General features: G+C 38.8%; 1 protein-coding gene across 10 annotated transcripts in view; it reads left to right on the top strand.

Moving 5' to 3' along the window:
- The window catches only part of Ttll5 (tubulin tyrosine ligase like 5), a 273,386-nt gene that overhangs the window by 7,291 nt on the left and 244,717 nt on the right, over positions 1 to 21,378 (top strand). For all 10 annotated transcript variants that reach the window (XR_010044946.1, XM_063241307.1, XM_013155221.3 and 7 more), the window contains exons 4-5: positions 10,692 to 10,774; positions 12,500 to 12,606. Coding sequence is in view for 9 of the 10 variants with exons in the window: in XM_063241307.1 (XP_063097377.1) it covers positions 10,692 to 10,774; positions 12,500 to 12,606 (190 nt within the window). In the remaining variant the exon portion in view is untranslated. The remainder of the gene's footprint in view (positions 1 to 10,691; positions 10,775 to 12,499; positions 12,607 to 21,378) is intronic.

Raw genomic sequence — 21,378 nt, 5'->3', positions numbered from 1 at the left:
TACTCTGGAAATTTCATTTACATGATATCATGAGCTTTGTGGCCTTTTTTGTCTGGGTTCTTTCATATAGCACGTTTTCGAAGTCCGTTTGTGTTGGAGCTTGTGAAAGTGTGCTTTTCTTTTTGATGACTGGATCCTCTTCCATTAGATTCATGCACAACCTTCTGCTCGCCCATCCATCTGTCCAGCTGATAGACATTTGTAGTGTTTCCTGTTTTGGGGGCTGTTATTTCTGTTGCTGTGAAGGTTTACAGACAAGTCTCTGCCTGCACATCTGTTTTCCTTTCTTCTGACTGTTACTCAGGCATGGAAGTGTGAGATGATTCTGTTTAACTAAGGAATTGCCAGACTTTTCCACAGGAGCTGCATCATTTTACATGTCCACCAGCAGGTGTATAGGTTCCAACTTCTCCATAGGCTTACAAACATTGGTTACAAATTGTGAAGTGGTTTTGAGTAGCCTTTCTGTTGTGATGCATAACTTGAGTGTCTTTCTTCATGTGCTTTTTGGCTATTTGTATATCTCTGGAGAAATGTCTACTCTGGGTCTTTGGCCCTTTTTTTAAATTGAGTTGTCTTTTTTTGTTGTTGAGTTGTTAGAGTTTTTTCATTCTGGAGATGTTAGGTCCTTACCAGATAAATGATTCTCCTGTTTCATGAATTGTTTTTCATGCTCTGCATTCTGTGAATTATTTTTCTGTGACCAAAGGCTTTTAGTTTTGATGATATCCAGTTTATCTGTTTTCTTCTTGAAAAGTTTCTTATGTAGTTGATATCATGTCTGAAACCACTGCCTACTTTTTATTTTATTTTTATTTTTGATACCAGGGATTGAACTCAAATAGTCCTGCTGCTCTTCTCGTTTTTTGAGATGGAGTGTCACTTTGTAGTTCAGGCTGGCCTTAAGCTCACTATGTAGACGAGGCTGGCCTCAAACTCATGGCAATCTGCCCGCCCCAGCCCCCCGAGGATGAGGATTACAGGCATAGGCCACTATGCCCAACAAAATTCATTTTGAGTTAGTATTCTATGATGTTAGGTAAAACTCCACCCTCGTTTTTCACATGTGGACATGCAGTTGTCACAGCTCAGTTAGTTGAAGATGCAATTCTTTCCCTGTTGAATGGTCTTGGCACTCCTGTCAAATCAATTGACCACAGATTTGTGGACTCTTAATATGCCATTGATTTATATGTTTATTCTTCCAGTAATTCCATTCTCTTTTGATTACTATACCTTTGTATTAAGTTTTGGGACAGGGAAGTAGGGATCCTCTAATATTGTTCTTTCTCAAGATGGTTTTGGCTGTTAGGGGTCCTTTACAATTCCATATGAATTTTAGGGGGAATTTTTCCCTCTCTGCCAATTGACTGTTGGAATGTTAATAGAGCATGCGCTGAGTCTGTATCACTAAGCATTGCCCTTAGTCCTGACCAGCTGTTTTCAGAGGTTATAGTGGTGCAGATCAAAACTATTATTGGCTTAGTGAAAGAGTCCATACTTGGGTTCTTTCTTATTGATTCATATCTCAGCTTTGGTATTTTCTTTTTTTTTTTTTATCGGTATCAGGGATCGAACTCACGACCACATGCTTGCAAAGCAGGCGTTTGTGCCGCTGAGCTAAATCCCCAGCCCCTGCTTTGGTATTTTCTAAAAGTGAGTCTCAGCAGGTCACTTAAGCTTTCTAACCCAGTTTTATTATTAGTTAGATACGGCTGCTGTCTGTCTTGCAGGCATTATACAGGTCAAATGTAATCAGTCATTTAATGTGTGGCACATAGTAGACACTCAAAACTTGCACTGTTTACTCACTGGTTGAATAGGATCTACACTTCTTTGCAATGACTGTACGATCTATCATCACCTTCTAATAAGCCAGGAGGTCACAGAACTGTCAGCCTGCTTTGGGATTTGAGTGCTGTACCCTCCCCACTGGTCTTTGTGTTTAATCGCCTCAGCAAGTTGCTAGTTACCACTTAAAGGGACATGATTCCTTCATGTTCTTTGAACTGAAATTTGCTGAAACACTCCTACTAAAATGTGACTGGAGCCAAAATGTCAGAGTGGTAAGAAGCAAATAAGCCCCATGAAGCATGCTTCTTTTGTTCTGCTTGTCACATAAAATAATACATGTATCTTGTAAAAGGCAGACCCTCCATTTTTTTGATTACTCATCATTTAATGGAAGATAATATCCATCAATATTGTCAATGTTTTCTAGAATATATGTCTTTGTTTACTTTTTCTGTACAGAATTTCATGGTATAAATTCTACTTTTCTTAAGTTCTATCTTTAAAATTTTCTCTATTTTCCTAGTTCTTTGGGGTTTAATTATTCTTCAGTTTTTATGAAAAGAGCAATTTGAATCTCTTCTGCTAATTACTGCCTCAGTTTGTGAATTATTGAATATTCTTGGTCTGTAACATTTTCTTTGGCTTTCTTAAATAGTTGACATGGACATAAATCTGATCAGATCATAAGCCTGTGGTTAAATCCCCTTGAGAAGTTATCTGGGACATTAGTTAATATCTGTTGGTCTCTATGTTAGAGGCCCATTTTATTTTTTCCTGTGGATCTATAGTGCTTGAAACATGATTCCACTGTTAATAATTTGGTATAATATGGTTTCTCACATTTGGTTTTTGATATATTGAGACTATGGTTTTTTTTTTTTCAATATAACTGTTCCCCCCAAGCTTTATGTATTTTAAACATGTAAATAGGATACTATCTTAAAACAGCTGTTTTTTTTTTTTTTTTTTGTCTTTTTCTTGGTACCGGGGATCGAACTCACGGCTGCCTGCTTGCAAGGCAGGTGCTTATGCCACGGAGCTAAATCCCCAGCAAAACAGCTGTTTTTTAAAGTTAAATTTTTGTGGAATGAAGCATCTTTTATAGTTTGCCTTTAAGTTATCCACTTCATAAGTTTATATTTTTATAGACTGGCAGTGGAAATATGATCCAAACTGTGTAGAAAGGTGAAATTAATTTTAATAATATGTTTTACACTTTATTTTTTATTTTTTGGTACCAGGGATCGAATTCATGACCTTGCACTTAACAGGCAAGTGTCTGAGCCACTGAGCTATATCTCCAGTTCTAATATGTTTTAAATAACCCAGTGTATCCAAAATTGTCATTTCCATGTTTTTTCAGTATTAAAAAATCACTAGTACGGTATTTTTATATTCATATGTATTTCATACTTATAGACATCTCAATCTCATGTGAATTTTCATTGGAAATATTTGATCCATATTTAGATTTCATGAATGTTATTTTTGAAAAAATAAATTCATCTAGTCAAGTTGATTCAAACATGTTTTCTAGTAACTTCTTTGCCTTTTGTCTTATGATGCTGGGGATCAAACTGGAGCAGTGTGCACGTTAATCATGTGCTCTACCACTGAACTACACTCCCAGCCCCTGTTTTCTAATGACTTGTGTTAGTTTTTAAATTTCGATTTTAATTAACTAAAGTTAATTAAAGTTAATAAAAATTTAAAATTCTGGTCCTCTGTCATAGCAGTCACGTTTCAAGCAGTCATTTGTCACATGTGGCCAGTGGGCACTGTACTGGACAACACAGATACTTTTCTGATCCAGGGTACAGCTGTACCATGTTGTCATCGAAGGGGCTGCTCCTGTATTTTGAAGGCCAAATGTGTCAGTTTGGTTTCCTTAGGGACCTTCACTACTCCTGGGCACCTCCCTGCTGACAGTTCCTTTGCTTTACCGTAGTCTATCCTGGAACTTGCCAAGGTCCTAGCAATTTGGGTTGCCTCCTGGGGTACATACAAGTGACCGAGGAAGAGGAATTTCCTGTCTCAGAGTGGAATAGACTCCCATGTTTATTCAGAGGCTTAGAAACAGGATTCTGGGCTGTTCACTAGTAATCAAGGAGGGCCCTGCCTGGCTTACTCACTCTTTCTTTCTTTCTTGGGCATCTAGTTAGGTTCACTTGGCAGTTGCATCTCTCTAGTTGACTCCTTTTTCTTGTTGACTCTGTGAGAGAAAAAGCCCCAGTGAATATGTATGGAGGCAGAGCTAAGAGAATACAGCAGGAGGAAGTAGAGGCGTGGGGCATGGGACAGCGGAAGGGATTTAGTATAGGGTATTGGCACACATAGTTGTGAAAGCTGAAAAGTCCCATGATCTGCTGTCTGCAAGCTGGGGACCCAGGAAAAGTGGGTTTATTGTTTGAAGACCTGAGAGCCAGGAACCAATGGTGTGGACCCCAGTGTGAATCTGAAGGGTTGAGAGCCGAGAGTACCAAGGACAGAGATTTGCATCTCAGTTCAACGGTCTGGTGGGGACAGAGCAAGTCCAGCCACCTTTGTGAGCTGTTCAAGCCCTCAATGGATTGGTGATGCCCACCTGTGTTGGGGAGGGTGATCTGGTTTGCTCAGCCCACAAGTTCAAATGCCGATCTCTCCTGTAGACGGAAATAATGTTGAACCACGTATCTGGGCATCCTGCAACCTAGTCAAGTTGACTTATAAAATGAACTATCGTAGTATGTTTGCCAGACTTTTCAAGAGAAGTTCATGAAACTGAACTGTTATATGAATTTTTTCAGTTTTTAATGATTAGCAACTAATCATTAAAAAATACAGTTTTACTTCAGAACACATGAATGTCAAACAGGTCCTACCAGTAGGCTAGGTCTGGCTTAGATCACTAATTTATAATGCAATATTGAGAAGCACCATTATTGGACACAGGGGCCATTGGACACAGAACTTGAATGTGAGTTAAAAATCTTCAGCAGTGATAGTTGCTTTGGGCCATTCTACTCAACTTCCTCTCCTTCTCTTTTGGAACATGTGCAGTGCATCTGAGTTGGGCTACAGTTAGGCCCTATGGGTCAGAAACTGTCAGTCACTGTTTAGTGCTCAGGTACTGTAAGAATCAGGACTGCCACTGAGCGTGGTACATACTGCAGTGAAAGAATATTAATGACATTTAAATTTTGTTATATAAAGTACATAATTTACTGTGTATAATACTGCATATTAATAACTTACTATATATTTACTTTTTTAAAAAACTGTGTAAAGATAACTTTAATTATGTAGCTGTTCTGAAGCTACCCACATATTAACTTGACTGAGTGTTCATAGCTATTTTATGAGGTAGATTGAGCATTAGAGAAATAAATAACCATAGAAGATCACAGTAAAGAAATGGTAGAGGCAGCATTTGACTCTGGCAGTTTGGCTCTAGAGGACCTGGTTTCTGTTCTTACTCCCTGTCTCTGTTTTCCCATACACCTTCCCGAGTCCACCACATGGCCTGACCTGAGAGGCCACACACACTGGGGGCAGTGCACAGAATCAGGTGCCACTCTTACCTCATTGGGAACTGTGGAGACCATAATGCTGTGACTTTCTCATATGCGGAAATGCAGACATTAGTAATCAGAGTTATAATGAAAGGTGCTGATTTTCCTCACCATTTTATTTATATATTACATTTTATTTATATATTACTATATTTATATAGTATGCTATGCTGAGGTATAGAAAAATTAAAATTAGACACATTGTACAGTCTTCCTGCTTTCACCAATTAAGACATTTTGCCATGTTGGTTTCTCTCTGTCTCTGAACCACTGGAGAATTAGTTCAGAGACTCCTTACCCTGGTGTGTCATTCAGCAGGCATCTCGGGAGAACAAGGGCGTCTTCTGCAGAGCCACGGCATTGTAATTGGTAAAAGTGTCTCTGATCTACAGTCCCTGTGTACATTTCCTCATTGTTCCAGTTTTGTCCTTTATGGTTGTTTCTTTTTGTTGCTCTGTCTAGGATCTGATCAGAGATTACATTGAATTGTCACACTTCTTAACTCTTCTTTAATCTATAGCCATTTCCTGGACGATTTTTTATCTTCCGTAACACCAAGTTTTTAAAAGATTTTAGATCAGTTGTTTTATGGATATCCTTAAGTTCTCTTGATATCCTTGTCTAGATTCAGATTTTTTAAAATATGTGGGCAGAGCACTTAGTGAAGTTGTATTTTTCTCAGTGCATCACTTTTGGAAGCACATGATGTCATTGTTTTGCACTATTGGTGACGGCACATGTCTCACTCACTTCATCTTTGGGGGTTCAAAATACTCGATACCTACAACTCAGGGAAGGAGAGTTTTAGTTCGGCTTATGTTTCAGCCCCCAGTTGGTTGGCTGAAATATGGGCCAGCAGTCTAGGGCAAGGAGGTAGGATGGGCATGATGGGTGGCAGGAGGAGAGCTGTTGACGACAGGGCTCACAGGAAGCAGAGAGGAAGGGAGGAGCCAGGAAGGGAGATGCATACTTTCAGGTCATGTCCCCAATGTTTCCTTCTGACCAGGGCCTACCACCTAACAGCAAGTCAGCTATTCTGCCCATTAATCCAGTTACCTTTTAAAAGTCCTGCCTGTGAGTTCATGAGGTTCTTGGCAGACATCTAGATATAAACATCAGGGTTGATCATTCAGTTAAGATGGTGTTCATCAGAATGCTTCTTGTTATAAGCATTCTCTGGAGGGTTACTGTAAGATATGTGAGGATCTTTTTTCCAATAATGTCTCACCTGTTAGTTTCTATTGATTCTTATCTGAATTACTTGTATTCTTTTGTGAAGTGTTGAGTTTCCATTTTGCTCCTTCCTTCTATGTTTCTTAGTTATATTTTCTGTAACCAGAGTGTTCCTTTTTCTGGTAGGCAGAATACTAGTCGACTGAAAAAATCTACCTCCTGATTTTCAGAACCTGTGACTATGATACCGTGCAAGGCAAAGCAGAGTTGCTATTGTAGATGTAATTAAAGTATGTTGACTTTAGGATAAGGAGGTTATCCAGGAGGGCCCAGTATAATCATGAGAGTTTGCTGAAGTGGAAGAGGGAGACTGAGCAATGCCATCAGGAACAATAGGCTCGTAATTGTTGGCTGTGTAGATGGAGAAGAAGACTGCAAGCCAAGGGCTGTGGAGCCTAGAAATGAAATGAAATGAGAAAGGTCTATGGAGGATTTTCTTGTCTCAGGGGGGTGAATCCATCCACAAGGGTCCTGTAAGTTTCTTTAGCATGTAATGCCAGCAAATATACTGCATCTTAGACTGAAAGTGAGCTAGGAAATTAGGGCATGGCAAAGCTGTCTGGGGAAGTAGCCATGACCTGTTAATTGCAAAGAGCCCAGAACATGTTTGCAGAGAAGTTTCCAAAGTCCTGTACATAGACTTCTTGCTAGAACTCTTCCAGGCTTTCAATAGGACGGTGCAGACCTTCTCTCAGCCTAAGGCATGGGATCCTGGCACTGCCTCTCAGGAGCCATATGTGGGAGTTGTCTCATATTTCCTTGAGAGTTGGCCTGCATACAAGACAGCAGCGTCTTTCTTCATGGCAGCTGGCCCTGCTTTCTCCAAGATGCCCTTTTATTGTATTTTTCTCTTTTTATTCAGCCCAAGCTTGCTGTGCAGAGTCAGTTTCTCCCTCACTTTTCTTTCTCAAAGAAATTTGGCCACCATTTTTCGCTTGTTTTGTTCAACCCTTTATTCTAGACACAAAGAACTTGCAGTCTAACTCCAGAGGAAGAGGCGAGCAACCTAGACCCCCATAATGTTTAACTGGCAATTCACTTGTAAAAGGAGCTACCTGATAACAAAAGCAACAGCCCAAGGATGAAACCAAAAAAGCTGCTGGCTCTCCAAATTCTGCAAACAAAACAAGATGAGGAAACTGCTTAGCTGCGAAAATGTGCTAACTTTTATGGAAAAAGAAGCCTGACTTCGAAAATGGGGCCTTAAACCCAGAGGGCAGACCTGTGAATTACAGAAAATTGTTCCGTGGTTTGAAACCTAATGGAGTTTGCTTGGCTAGATTTTGAAATTATCAAGATGTATGGCTCCTATTTTTCCTTCAGTTCTTTTCCATTTTTAAACCAGGATATCTATAACTAGTGTTCTATGCTGACCTGTGTTATATTTTGGAAACAAATAACTTGTATCTATTTTTTTGGTCCACAGATGAAGAGCAGATTTTCCCCTGGGTAAATCATACCTATGTTTCATTTAGATGATAAGATTTGGGATAGTTTTGTTATTGTCATTTGTTTTGGTACTGGGGGTTGAACTCAGGGCCTTTGGTCTGAGCTACATCCTTGCCCTATTTTCTAGTTTTTATTTTGAGATAGGATCTTGCTAAATTTCCCAAGCTGAGGTTGGGTTTGCAATTCTTCTGCATCAGCCTCCCAGAGTGCTGGGATCACAGGTGTATGCCTCTCTATCCAGTGAGATTTGGGGGTTTTGAGCTGGTAAACTGAGGTGCTATTTTAGACTTAGACCTCCGGTTGACCGTATCTTGCATGTGAGAGGGTGGTGAATCTTGGAGGTGTTGAATGTGGACCATGGTAAGCTCCCCCAATATGTTTACATCCTAATCTTTGAAGCTCCCCAGATGTCTTTGAGTTAAGGAGATGATCCTGGATTACCCAGGTGTGTCCAGCATAATCAAAAGCCTTTCCAAATGGAATAAGGAGCTAGAAGAGGCCAGAGAGATACAGTGTGAGAAAAACTAGACCTGCCATTACTTCCTTTGATAATAAATGAAGAGGACCAGAGGCACAAACTGTTGCCACTGGAATCTGGAAAAAGCACACAAATCCTATCCAGAGTCTACAGAAGGGAGCATAACTGTCATTGCCTTGATTTTAGCCTGATAAGAGACCTGTGTTAGTCTTCTGACCTCCAGAACTCTAATATGATAAATGTTTGTTTAAGCTATGGAATTTCTGTTAATAATAGCAGAAGAAAACAAGCAGACCTTCTCACCTTGTCATTGTGTTCTCATGAATTCTTTTATAAGTGCATTGTAAGTCTGTCACTATTTTCCTCACAGAAGCTGATGTAGAATTGAAAGTCCAAGTTGAGCCTGGGCAGCTTAGTGAGACCCTGTCTCAAAAATAAATCACGTTCAGATTGTCTCAGATTTAGATTTGTCCATTTGTGACATGTTCCCAATCAATTTTTGAGCACTTCCATGTGTTTTGGAATAGCAAGATGTTCCAGGCCTATCTAGTGCTTTCCCTCTCCAACTTGGAATCAGAACACGTATTCCTAATCAGTGCCCTGTACTGAGTGTCTATTCTGCTCCGAAGTAAAGTAAACACATAGAGTCTGGTCTATTTCTCTTATAACCATAATGCAATGGCAACATAAGAGTGATAGATCATTGGGAAAAGCCTGTAACTGGACTTGAGGAGCTTGCCACGGGGAGAATTACACAGTGTACGGAATGTCCAGCTTGTTCATGCCAGGCTTTCACAGAGTCCCTGCCAGGCCTGGGCAAGGACAACAATGATTTATGAACATTTTTATATAAAAGAGATGGCTGTCTTTAAATGGTTTTGACAGTGGATGCTAAATATTGTCCTAGAGTCTGTCTGTAAGGTTTGTGCTGATTCAGAAAATTTTTTATATGGATTCCTTGTAAAATATTGTTCTGTAGGTCTAACTATGTAACTCAAGGTGGGCTTGAACTCATGGTGATCCTCCTGCCTCAGCTTCCTGAGTGCTGGGATTATAGGCATGTGCTACCAAGCCCAGCATTCTGTAGAACTCTTATCTAATTTTCTCAGTGTGGAGTGGCCCATGGAAAGAGGTTGATTTTAATCGTCCAGGGCAAATGGTCCTCTTTGGGACTGCATCACGATCTGATGTGATAAGACTTCCCTGTCTGACAGGCTGATAGGCACAGTTCCTACAGGGGCCTGGCATGAAGTGTGCTTGGTAGACGCAGGCCTGGCGCTGGCTGAAGTGGATGGCGTGGGCCTGTCCTTCAGGGGACAGTTGCTGGTCTCCAGATGACTCTTATGTTGGAGATAAGAGAACCCAAGGTTGCCAGGTTTTTCAAGAAAAGTCCCTAAATCCAGATTTTTCTATTAATTCTCTCAATTTCAAAAGGTTAGCAATGAATTCACTTTTGTTTTTGGAGTACTGCAAGGAATGAACAAACCATGTCTGCTGGCTGGATTTGCCCTTGGGCCACCAATTTCTAACCCGCAGCCTCCAACACATAGGGCTGTCTAGAGAAGGGGTCTTAGCCTTTTGAGTGCCGTGGGTCTCCTTGGCCATCTGGGGATGCTTGGGAACAATTCTCAATAGAATGTTTTTAAAGGAATTAAAAACAAACAAAAAGCCCCAAAACAAAAAATGATACAGAGGAAATCAATTGTATTAAAATATAGTAAGTAAAATATTTTAAAATGATATACATGCTTTATCAGTATGCTAAATAGCACAGTGTAGTGGAAAGTTTGGTAATTGCCATAATTTAAAAATATGTAAGAATGATATTTTGAGGGAACTGTAACAATTGTGAAGGGCTATTAAAATACCTGATAACTATTGGTAGTGACATCACAGATACCATTACTGCTGCCTGCTTGGTTGCCTGCATTCCTCTTTGAAAGCATTGTTAAAATTTTACCTGGAAATTAGTGAAAGCAAAAATGTAATTTTTTTCTGCTATCCTTGTTTATTGAACCTCACAGTCTTAGGATATTTGGACTCATGGTCCCAAATATCATCAGTTTATTTATAATAGGTGGTTTTATTTTTGTTTTGTGGTATGCAGAATTGAACCCAGGGCTCAAGTTTATTTTGTTTTCATACTCAACTTGCAGGTTAATAAACTTGATTCTGTTTTTCTTTAGAACGTTATCATTTGTCCTATAAGATTGTGCGAACGGACAGTCGCCTGGTGCGCAGCATTCTGACAGCCCATGGATTTCATGAAGTAAGCTTGTTTTTACTATCTCAGCTGACCTACTCAACGGTGGACAATCCTAGCCCCCAGCTCTTGAAAGTACATGGGATCAGTGTTTACTGAGGATGCAGAACTGGATTGAATTTGTTAGTGGCTTTAACCACTTCTCCCTGCAACACAAAGGAGGGCATTTCCGCAGGATTTTATTTTTCTGTTGCTATGTTCTTGAGCTTGTGCTAGATGCTGAGTCCTCATAAAGAGTTATCCGACACCTCATTAAGGTTCTTAGATTGCGATCAATAGAAGTGGACCTCATGTAACTTAAAATGTAAGAGACTTGGAGGAAAAGTGTGCAGGGGTTGGCTAGCAGAATTAGAGAAAAAGCTGAGAAGTCAGGATGAAAGAGAACAGAGTAATTTTGGAAGGTAGAGTCAGTAATCTTCAGGACCATCTCTTCTAGGCACTGTCTTGGACATTATGGACTCCATTCATTGTCCTGTGCCTCTCTTAGGGATAGAGTGACTGAGGAGGTTGGGCATGGTGACACACAACTGTAATCCCAGCGCTCAGGAAGCTGAGCAGGAGGATTACCTGTTTGAGATCAGCCTGGGCTACAGAGTGAGTTGAAGGCCAGCATGAACCATATAGTGAGACCCTGTCTCAATGCATACATACATACATACATACATAGCAATCAAGAAGTAAGTCATTGCCCTAATGAAAATCAGGACAGTTGGGATGTTGTCATAAAAGGACAGGCAAAAGTGCGGAGCAGACCTCTGCTACACATACTTTGAGACCACTGATGAAGGTCTGGTTGCTAGTTCCATATTGTAGGCTGAGATCTATAGGAGACATTTTGGTATTTTCTGATGCCTTTTTTTTTTTTTTTTTTTTTTTTGCACCAGGAATTGAACTCAGGACCTTGCACTTGCCAGGCAAGCGCTGTGCTGCTGAGCTGTAACTCTGGCCCCTGTGGCCTTTTTATATTTAGTCTTTGCTGTTTTATCTCCAGTGCTTGCTATGGCATAGAGTACATAATTGTTCAGTGAATGGATGAGTAAATTCTAATAAACAAATATAATCTGATTTGGTTTGCTACTGTAAGGTTTCAGTTTTAATTAATACTTTCTCCTATTATCTGCAAAGATAAAGTCTAAGAAAGCAGTTTCAGGGTTAAGGTCTAATCTTACACTTTGATAAGAGTATTGAGAAACATCATCAACTTTTAAAGAATTTAAAAGTGAATTTATTTTACTTTTTGCCTTTTTTTTTGTGGAGGGTGGGGCTATGCTTGAACCCAGGGCCTTCACACTGAGCTGTGTATCTAGTCTTTTTGAATTTTTATTTTGAGACATAGAATCAGTTCCCCACGCTGGGTTTGAACTTAAAATCTTCCTGCCTTCGCCTCCCAGAATGCTTGGATAGCAGGTGTGCACCACCATGGCTGGCTTATACTTTTGAGACAGCATCTTGCTAAGTTGCCCAGGCTGTAGGGTACTCCAGCTTCAGCCTCCTGAGTAGCTGTGGTTACAGGTGTGTGCCACCATGCTTGGCATCTTTCTCACTCTTTAAATGTGATGTTGTGTGTTCTGTGCTAGTTACTTTTGTCTCACTAGGCTTACGTACTAATTGGGCTTCCCCTGTAATTTGTCTGTGGATGAAAAATGGCTGTGACTCTCTCGGCCATTGCTCTTCCTGGATAGGGGCTGTCTCTGATGGTTTTTTGCATTCTGTATTTGTGTCTGCCCTCAGGTTCACCCAAGCAGCACTGACTATAACCTGATGTGGACAGGATCCCACTTGAAGCCCTTTTTACTTCGCACTCTCTCTGAAGCACAAAAGGTTAATCACTTTCCCAGGTAATGCCCTTGTAGCTGCTTTGCTGCAGATAAAGATAGTTAAGGCTGGACCCAGGTAGCCAGCAGATAATTAGGTTCTTTCTTTCTTTATTTATTTATTTAATTTTATTTAAGGAGAAAAAGAAAAAAAAAAAAAAAACAGAAAAAGGGTACAAGTTATACAGAATTTCAGAAAAAATAAACAGTAGGAAATTACTAGTTAATAGATTACATATTGTTATCTTAGAAATAGTTCAAGTTACAAAATTAAAGCATATAAAGTGGACTTTCAAACAGTGAGACTGGAAACAACTTTGGTCAATGATCCAACAAAACTCAGTAATATGGTTATCTATCTTATACACTTAAATATATATGCAGTTATATTCTTTAGAGCACTTTCTTTTCCTTTCTTTTGTACAATGATAATTACACATTTTGGGTTTTATTACTCCCACAGTTCTTATTACTTTTTTTGAAGAGAGTAAAACCAAATGTGACAGAAGAGAACAGAGTCAGTCAAATCAAAAGGATGGACATAATAGATAATGTAAAAACAAAATAGGTGATCAACAATAGTTACCATACTGCTTCTTGCTTAAAAAGAATTGCCTATATCCTCAGTTATAATAAAATTGAACAAAACAGTAAAGAATAAAACCAAAATATTGGAGACATTACAGGACTTTAAAAGAAGATAATAGTCAACCAGAATGGGCATCATAATGAATCTTATTGTCTTCACAGTTTTGCCTATACTTTCGAACTTGGTACTATCAAGTAAAGCAGAATAGAGGAAAATCAATCAAAGCAAGATGGTGAGGGCTATACAGGGTTTCAAATCAAGTTAATAGGAAATCAAAGTAGGTTACTATAATGTATCCTGCTATTTTTTTTTATTTTTCCCTTAATTAAAAAGATAAAAATAAAAAAGTAAATAATTTAAAAAGAGATTTAGATAAAAGAGGACATAATAACAAAACAGCTCAGGTCAAAGCATAACCATTTAAGCAAAATAGTGTTTCACCACAAGATATCCTGACATAAAAGTAGTTACCATAGTGTCTCGTTCCTTGAAATCTTTGAGTATAACTTTGTATACTGTAGCACCAAACATATCAAGACAATATAAAACCATTCAAGGGAATGACAGTATTACAGGGTATTTAGAACCAACTATCAGAAAATGAACAATGGTTTCTGTATAATCTCCTTGTCTATAAAAGTTTTTGCTTATATTATCACATATAATAAAAATCCAATAAGATACAATATGTTAAGACTGATGGAGACAAAAAAAAAAAAAAAAAAAAAGAGACCGATGGAGACAGAAGAATAAAAGCTTGATGGGACTTCAAAGCAATATGATACTAACCCAGCACTAGCTACTGTGATGTCTTGTTTTCTCCAAAATAGCTGTTCCTACCATCCAATCTTCTCTGCCTCATTTCTGTTGAGCTCTTTTTCTGCCATTTGTTGTCAGTTTGTCTTCTTCATTTCGCTTTCTGCTCCATTCATTGTGGCCTCTCTGCCACTGTTTCTGAAGTCTTGGTATTTTCCTTTTTTAGAATATCCTGCAGTATTCTCTGTAGAGTTGAATTGGTGGTTGCAAATTCCCCTAGTTCCTCTTTATCCTGGAAGCACCTTGTTTTTCCATCAATTTCTAGGGACAGTTGTGCAGGATATATCAGTTTTGGCTGGAGGTGGTTATCTTTCAAAGCTTGAATTATTTCCCCCCACGCTCTTCATGATTTGATGGTTTGTGCTGAGAAGTCTGCTGTAATTCTGATGGGTGTTCCCTTGTAAGTGATCTGTTTCTTGTCTCTGACGGCTTTCAGTATTCTGTTCTTATATTGGATTTCTGGAATTTTGATTATTATATGCCTGGGTGTAGCTCTGTTTGGGTTGTAGGTGGCTGGGGTCCTGTATGCCTCATATATCTGAGTATCTTTACCTTTTGCTAAATTAGGGAAATTCTCTTGGATTATTTCTGTGAATAGCTTTTGTAGTCCATTTGTTTGTGTCCCTACTTCTTCTTTTATGTTCTTAATTCTTAAGTTATAGATCCTCTTATCGTCTTCTAGCCTTTGTATTATTGCTGTTTGTTTTCTTGTTATTTTTAAGAAGTTTTTCATTTCATGCTCCCATATTACAAATCTGCACTCCAGTTCAGATAGTCTATCCTTAGTTTCTTTCAAGCTGTTATGCCAGCTTTCGATAGAGTTTTTAGTTTCCTGGTAATCTCTTTGAACCTGCTTCATGTATTCTGTGTTTTCTCTATTTTCTCCATCAAACAATTCTCCCCTCTTTTTCTGTTCTTCCATTCCACCATCTGTTTTTTCTTGGGCGGTGCTTAGCATTTCTCTAACTATTCTACTTACATCTTGCTTTATTTCGTTAAAAACTTCATTTTTAAACTTGTCTATGAGGCTCTGGAGATACTGCTTTATGTCTATTAGTGCTGTGTCTGATATTGCATTTTTTTCTGTCTTCCTTTGCGTTTCCCTTTCCTGGATCAGTGTTTTCAGGATTGGGGACTGAGGATCCTTTCTTGTTGCTTCCTCTTCCCATACTTTTTGTTCCTTCCATACAAGTGAATGTAGGAGGCCCAATTTTTTTCTCTTTTTCGGTTACGGTTTATTTGAATTGTGCCGGCTAGGTGTTCCCGCCCACTGCAGTGCACTAGGGAGACACAGACTCTGCAGCCTCTGCTGGGCCTGCCCCTCCAGGTCACCCTACTGAAGGCTTCACTAGTAGGGAGCACCTCCAGGTGCTGGGACCTGGTTTGAGTAGCCTACTGGGTCTTAGTCAGTGGCATCACTCAGGCCAGGCACTCCCCACCAATCCCGCTTGAGAGGGGAATATGTGGCTAATGTCACTGCAGCATCCTGTTCTGGCAAGTCTGCCCGGTCCCAGTATGTCCTTTGCTGGAGCCTCCTACTCCATGAAAGGGTTCCCATTCCGCTCACTCACCGCAAGTCGATATAGGCTCCCTGCTAGCCCTGCTCTCAACTCCGTGCGCAGATTCCCGCTCTCAGAGCTTTCGCACATCTCTCTCTCTGCCCTGCAGATTTGGACGCAGCAGCGGCAGCAGGAAATTCAAATCATGGCTTCCAGTGACTTGGGTTCTAGCTTCTGCACTGAGATTTTATCTGTTCCTGTTATAGCACCAGGATTGGATTTCCAGTTGGTTTCTCTTAGCTTAGTTCATTTCTGGGTCAGCAGGGTGTATCTCCCCTCGCTTAGGACTCCTTGTACAGCACCATTCCTGGATTTTAAGCGGGGTATCTCAGAGAGCCTCCATAGCTGCTACTATCTATCTGCCATGTTCTTCCGGAAGTCCACGATAATTAGGTTCTTAAGGGGAGTGTTGGGAAGTAGCTTGCAAAGCAGACCAAGGTGTTCCAGTCCCTGGGTAATTGTGGAACACTTTTTTCTAGACTCTAGAAGTGTAGATGATTTTAAAGAGACATTTTCTAGTTCTCATTCCTAAAATTGAGCTGTTTAAGAACATCTGTGTGGATGGGGTTCCCCTCTTCCCTTCACAGTTACTGTTTTTCTTTATAAAAGAATGGTATGTGTTGTGTTGTTTTTAGGAGTAAGAATTTCCAGGATTCCAAACAAAAGGACAAAACAACAGCAAAAACAAAAACTGTAAGAAATCTAAAATATAAAGAGTAAGATAAAAGATATTAGGAAGTAGGGAGGTAAATCTTTTTCAAATGGAAAGAGGACTAAGAGACCGAAGGAGGGGTGGAGGGATGAAAAAAAGATTTGAGATGTGTTACACATATGCAGCAACCCCTCAGTGGGAATGTGACTATTATGTACTTGCAAACGTGCTAATAAAAAAAGAAAATCGAGAAAAAAGAAAAAGAGAGAGAGAAAGGATGATCTAGAACAGCAAAGTAAGAGAAAACAAAAACATTCTGAAAGTTTTTATGCCACAGCTATCTTGATATGACTTGAGTCACAGCCTGACAGAAATAATTCAGTGTAAACTCCAATTGAAGATGCAAATTGAATGACAAATTCAGATTCTAAAATACTACAATTTCTGAAAGTTCATTAACTTGATTTTTTGGGAAACATTTTGCATTTTTGAAAAAACTATCCAAGAAAATAAAACTAATTTTAACTAGTTTGTATTTTTAGAATAAAGTCAGTGCACTAATTGCAAAACTGGTCATATGTCCCTCCCACACAGGGCCCAAGATAGACCTTAATTTTATAGTTAAAGATCTTATTACAGTAACATCCAAGTTAAGATCCGCATTGAGAATTTAACTATATCTTCCCTTATATTTGGAAAGTTTTCTGACATTATTACTCTAACTGGGTTTTTTTATGTCATTTTTGCTGTCTTCTGATTTTTCACAAATTCCAGTTACTCTTAGATTAGTCTTCTCCAAGTCATCTAGCTGGTGCTGGGTCCGTCTCTCATGTTCTCCTGTTGCTTTTAAGGTACCTGTGAGTAATGGGTCTCTGACAGCAGCCCTGTCTCCTGGTTCTGGCACTCTGTCCTCACCTTGGTTGCTTCTGGTGCCCATACTTTCAATAGGAGTTTTAATTGCCTGGATTTCCATTTGGAATCTTTTCATGGACTTTTTCTTCTTTGTTAAACTAGTCATTCATGTTTTGTATTGTGATTCAAATTAATTTTTCTTTTCTTTTTTTTTTTTCTTTTGGTCTTTTTGAGACAGGGTTTCGCCATGTAGTTCAGGCTGGCCTTGGGCTCACTTTGTAGCCCAGGCTGATCCTGAACTTGCAGTGATCTCCTACCTCAGCCTCCCAAGTGCTGGGATTATAGAAGTACACCACCTCTCCTGGCTTCTCTTTTCCTTTTAATTTTTCCTTTTTCATTTTTTTTTCTCCATTGTTCTTTTCTGTTACCTTTATCTAACTGTAAGTTGCTATTAGTATCTTCTATAAACTTGTGGATCATTTTCTTGATTATGTTTGTTATTTGTTTAGTTATAGTATCTTTTTGAGCTTACTGATTACCTTAGTGATCTGTGTTTTTAATCTCCTTGTTTATCCTTTTGAATAATTTAGTTGTGACTTAATTACTTCTCTATTGATTAACTTTCCGAGAATTGGAAGTTTTTGAAAGCATTTTGTTGCCTTGTTTTATGTCTCTCTTTGTTGTTTTTCTGGGGTGGCTTTGGTCTTTGGGTGCTTATAGTACAAAGGCTTTGTGGCTGGTATGGAGTCCTCTTTAGTGTCTGCTGTTCAGTGGCTAACTATAGGCCACTGGGTATAGCTAACTATTTGCCTTTGCCTCTGTCCCAAGGTCTGACCGCTTCTGTTAATTTGGGAGAAAAAGGCGTAGTATAATTGGTTCAGCACCTAGTTCTCTGGGAAGGGACCACAGTGTTGTTAATAACACAAAAGTAGTCTAGATACCGGCATACAGAGAAAACCTTTTATTAGTAACAGCTATACCACCATGGCAAGAACAAGTAAATCAGTGACATTAATGGTGTCAGAGACAAACTGGATACTGATATACCATGAGAACCAATACTGGTCCAGGTGCGATGGTGCATGTCTGTAATCCCAGCACTCAGAAGGGTGAAGCAGAAGAGTTGCCATGAGTTCAAGACCAGCCTAAACTACAGAGTGAGACTTATTTCAAAAAACAAACAAAAACACAGGAAAAAAAAAAAAAAACGAAACAAAAACTAATACTGTAAATACTCCTAACCCTAGAAAACAGTTCTATAATTACAACATAAACACTAAGACAAACCTAATATTAGCATACACTAAACATCTACTAAATGTGATAACTGTGCCACCACTAACAATAGAAGTGAGTTCAACAATAATAACATAGAGGGAACTATCTAAAGATTAATAATGCTTAATCTTTATACTAGTAAAAACATGGGTCATGGACAGAAGAATGAGAGAAAAATTTGAAAAATTAAGTAATAAAAGATGAAAGGAAAATAAGATCAAAGGACCCTATTAAGGGGTAGGAAAAAATAATAGAATTAGATAAAGATAACAAAAGAACAAAGAAGAGAAAGGAAAAATTAAAAGGAAGAGAGAAAGAAAAAACACATTAGAATCACAGCAGAGCTCTAATACAAACCCTTAAGTCAAGGAGAGATTGGAGCATTTCAAGCCATAAAAGAAAACAACTGCCAACCTAGATTGATGTACCATGAAAAATTATCTTCCAAAATTGATGGAGAAATAAGATACTTCCATGGTAAAGTATACCTGAAGAAATTCATAACCACTAAACCAGCACTCCAAAAAGTTATAAAGGATATTGTAGAAAAAGACAATGAAGACAACTTCATGAATGCCAAGAGGATGAATGCACCAGACAAGGCAAACAATTAAACAGAAGGGGAAGAGGGGAAACCAACAACAGGAAAATAATATGACAAGGATGTCAATCATATTAGTTATAACCGTCAGTGTGAACAGTCTCAATTCACCAACAAGAAATAGATTGGCAGAATGGATCAAGAAACAAGACCCAACAATATGCTGCATATAAGAAACAGATTTAAATTAAAAAATTCATAGACTGAAAGTCAAAGAATGGAAAACAATACTGCATGCCACAGGAACTTAGAAAAAAGGCTGGAATAGCTATTCTATTTGCAAACAAAGTGAATTTCAAGTCAAGACTTATCAGAAGAGAAGGTCATTACATACTAAGGGAACAGTTCAAGAAAAAGAGATAATAATAATAAATATATGTTCACCAAATGCCAGTGTACCCAACTATATAAAATAAGCGATAATAATGTGAAAAATCAGAAAGCACTAATACCATTGTAATGGGGGATCTCAATACCCCGCTGTCACAAATAGATCAGCTAGACAAAAATCAACAAACAAGGGGCTGAGGATATAGTTTAGCAGCACAGTGCCTGGCAAGCATGAGGTCGTGAGTTTGATCCCCAGTGCCTTGCTCCCAAATCAACAAAGAACTATCAGAGCTGAACCAAGCCTTTGAACAGTGGATTTAGTAGATATCTACAATGTTCCACTCCATAACATTGGAATACACACTTTTCTCAGTAGCACATGAGACTTTCTCCAAAGTGGACTGCATTCTAGCTCATAGAACATGCTTAGGTAAGTGCATGGGAATTGAAATCATCTCATGCTTATTATCAAATTCTAGTACAATGAAATTGGAGATTAGTGGCCAAATAAACCACAAAGACACATGGAAATTAAATAACACCCACCTGAACAACCAAACCAATGGGTTACTGGAAATTAAAGAAGATATTAGACAGTTTCTATAGTTAAATGATAATGCTAGTACAACATACTGGAACTTACGCAGTGAAAGCAGTCCTATAAGGGAGGTTTATAGTGATGAATTCACACATCAGAAAAACAGAACAAGCTCAATAATCTAATGTTGAATCTTAGGATTCTAGGAAAGAAGAGCAAGCTAACCCCAAAGTGCATATGAGGGTGGAAATTATAAAGATTGAAGGAGAAATTAATACAGTTGTGACTAAGAAAACAATACAAAGGATCAATGAATCGAGTTGGTTTTTCGAAAGATTATGTAAAATAGACAAACCTTTACTTAATCAAAAAATGAAAGAAAAGACCCAAATTCATGCCATTAGGAATGAAAAGGGTGAAATCACAGCAAGTCCTGCAGAAATCCAGATCGTCATCCCTATATGGAGTGAAGCATGGGATAAATGGGAATCCCTCCAAATCACTAGGGCACAGACTTCAGGAGCAAAGAGCTGTTTTACTTTGCCAGTGTCTCCACAGGAGACTTGTGTCCTCCCGAGAGCCCTGAAGAAGGTCTTGCTTTTACTTTAATACTGTTCTTATTCTGCAGGAAATCTTGCATTGGTGAGCTGTTGTCAGGTGTGGTTACAGAAGCAGAAGTGAAGCAGCAGCTGGGGGCAGTAGTCAATGGAAAGTGGAAAATTAGTGGAACTTTCAAGTCTGTTATCCTCTGCTGACGTAATATTATAACTGTACACAACTGGGGTCGTAACCATAATTTTCTTGGGGTGCTTAGCTGTACAGTTAATCCGTAGTTGCTCAGTTTCACCTGAGGAGGTGGTTTCCTTTGTCATGAGAACCTGTGTTCTAATAAGGTAGAAAACTCAGAAAAAGTGGACAGATTCCTAGACACATATGAATTACCAAAGTTAAATCACGAAGATATAAAAATTCTAAATAACCTGTTATCAGTTAATGAAATTGAAGAAGTAATGAAACTGCTAACAAAGAAAAGTCCAAGTCCTGATCGATTTGCTGCTGAATTCTATAAGGCCTTTGGGGAAGACCTAATGCCACTACTTCTGAAACTCTTTAATGAGCTAGAAAGGGAAGCAATGCTCCCAAAATGGTTCCTGGAAGCAAATATTACCATGATACCAAAACCAGAGAAGAATCCAATCAAAAAAGATAGCTATAGGCCAGTTTCCTTTGTGAACATAGTTGCAAAAATCAATAGGAAACTAGCAAACAGAATGTAGCAAATCATCAAGAAGATTATATAATGTGATCAAGTCAGATTCATCCCAGGGATGCAGGGATGGTTCAACATACACAAATCAATGAGTGTCATACATTAACAGAACCAAGGACAAAAGCCACATAATCGTCTCAGTAGATGCTTTTCTATTAACAATGGGAAAAAAACTATGCAGAAATTAGAGTAAAAGGTCTTTCTCTCAATCTGATAAAAGCCATGTGTGACAAACCAACAGCCACCATCATAATAAATGGTCAGAAGCTGAAAAGTTTCACCCTAAAGTCAGGAACAAGACAAGATGTCCA

The sequence above is a fragment of the Cavia porcellus genome, unplaced genomic scaffold (assembly GCF_034190915.1).
Source record: "Cavia porcellus strain 051 isolate PalLab524CR breed Dunkin Hartley unplaced genomic scaffold, mCavPor4.1 scaffold_31, whole genome shotgun sequence".
In the NCBI taxonomy this organism is placed as follows: Eukaryota; Metazoa; Chordata; class Mammalia; order Rodentia; family Caviidae; genus Cavia; species Cavia porcellus.
Note: the sequence above shows the minus strand (reverse complement) of the source record. Positions and strands in the feature narration are given on the sequence as shown.